A 1,227-nucleotide genomic window follows, 5' to 3' on the forward strand; every position below is an offset into this window, starting at 1 on the left:
ACTTTCCCCCCCTCACAGCAGACCCTCTTCCCTCCCCACCCCAGTCCTACGAGGACCTGGTGCAACGTTTGGAGCCTGTCATCATGGAGCTGGAACGGCAGGAGAACGTCTTGGTCATCTGTCACCAGGCCGTCATGCGCTGCCTGCTGGCTTATTTCCTGGACAAGAGCTCTGGTGAGGCTTACAGGGACAATTTGGGGACAAAGCCACTTTTCACACCCCCCCCCATCCTCATTTTATTATCTGCCCCCCTTCCTTCCATCCCAGAGGAGCTGCCCTACCTGCGGTGCCCCCTGCACACCGTGCTCAAGCTGACCCCCGTGGCTTACGGTGAGCGGGGACGCAATAAGTATCACCTGGGGGAGGGGGAAAAAGGACAACACCCCTGTGTGTGCCCCCCCCCAAATCCATAGGGATGGTCCCAGCTGATCCCTATTGTCCCCCTCCGTCTCCTCTATGGGAAATCAATCAGGGTGTGAAGTGGAGTCCATCTTCCTCAACGTGGAGGCGGTGAACACCCATCGCGAGCGGCCCAGGTGAGGGGAAAACAGGGGGAGGCATAATTTGAGGGAGGGGGAGAAAGGGGATCCTAAAAAATCCCTGTTAGCACAGCGAAGGGGAGGCAGCATTTGTTGACCCCGTGGTGTGGGGGGGTGCACGCTTTGGGGGAAAAACGAGCACGTTGAGGAGTGAGAAATATCAAAAACTTTGTACTGCAGAATGTTGACGTCAGCCGCCCCACGGCCGAAGCTTTGGTCACCGTTCCTGAGCACTACTGAGCCTCCCAACCCCCCCCTCCCCCCCGGATAATTAAAGCTTGCCTTAACGAAGAGCCTGGTGTGTGCTGGGGAGCTGAGCACCCCCCAGAAAAACAGAATTTTATTTAAGGAAGAATTCATGCGTTGGCCTTGGCTTCCTTGTATTGGCTGATCCAGAAGCTGGGCTCCTTCTTCTGCATCTGGGGGGCAAAGAGGAGTTAAAAAAAAAGGGAGGGGATCAAGTTCTGCCCTGGGCCCCCCACCAAAAATAAGACGACCCCCCCCCCCAGACGCCCCCACCTTTGCCACGAAGCTCAGAATGTCCTTCTTGGAGGTTTCCTTGGCAGCCCTTGGCCCCCACTGGAAATTGAATTCAGGGGGATCCGTCAGGGGGATTGGGGTGATCTCCAGGTACCTGCAGGGAGCAACGGGGTGAACCCCATGTTTCAATGGTTGTGATGGTGGGGGG

General features: G+C 56.8%; 1 protein-coding gene across 1 annotated transcript; it reads left to right on the forward strand.

The window, feature by feature from the left end:
• Positions 1-5: 5 nt before the first annotated feature.
• LOC104917020 (6-phosphofructo-2-kinase/fructose-2,6-bisphosphatase-like) lies at positions 6-832 on the forward strand (the record flags this gene model as incomplete). Its single annotated transcript, XM_010728084.2, has 4 exons — positions 6-174; positions 268-330; positions 473-534; positions 717-832. Coding segments are annotated over 4 exons (357 nt in total), but the record flags the coding sequence as incomplete, so codon positions are not given.
• Between the last annotated feature and the right edge of the window lie 395 nt (positions 833-1,227).

This window comes from Meleagris gallopavo, unplaced genomic scaffold (assembly GCF_000146605.3).
Source record: "Meleagris gallopavo isolate NT-WF06-2002-E0010 breed Aviagen turkey brand Nicholas breeding stock unplaced genomic scaffold, Turkey_5.1 ChrUn_random_7180001953456, whole genome shotgun sequence".
Classification (NCBI taxonomy): Eukaryota; Metazoa; Chordata; class Aves; order Galliformes; family Phasianidae; genus Meleagris; species Meleagris gallopavo.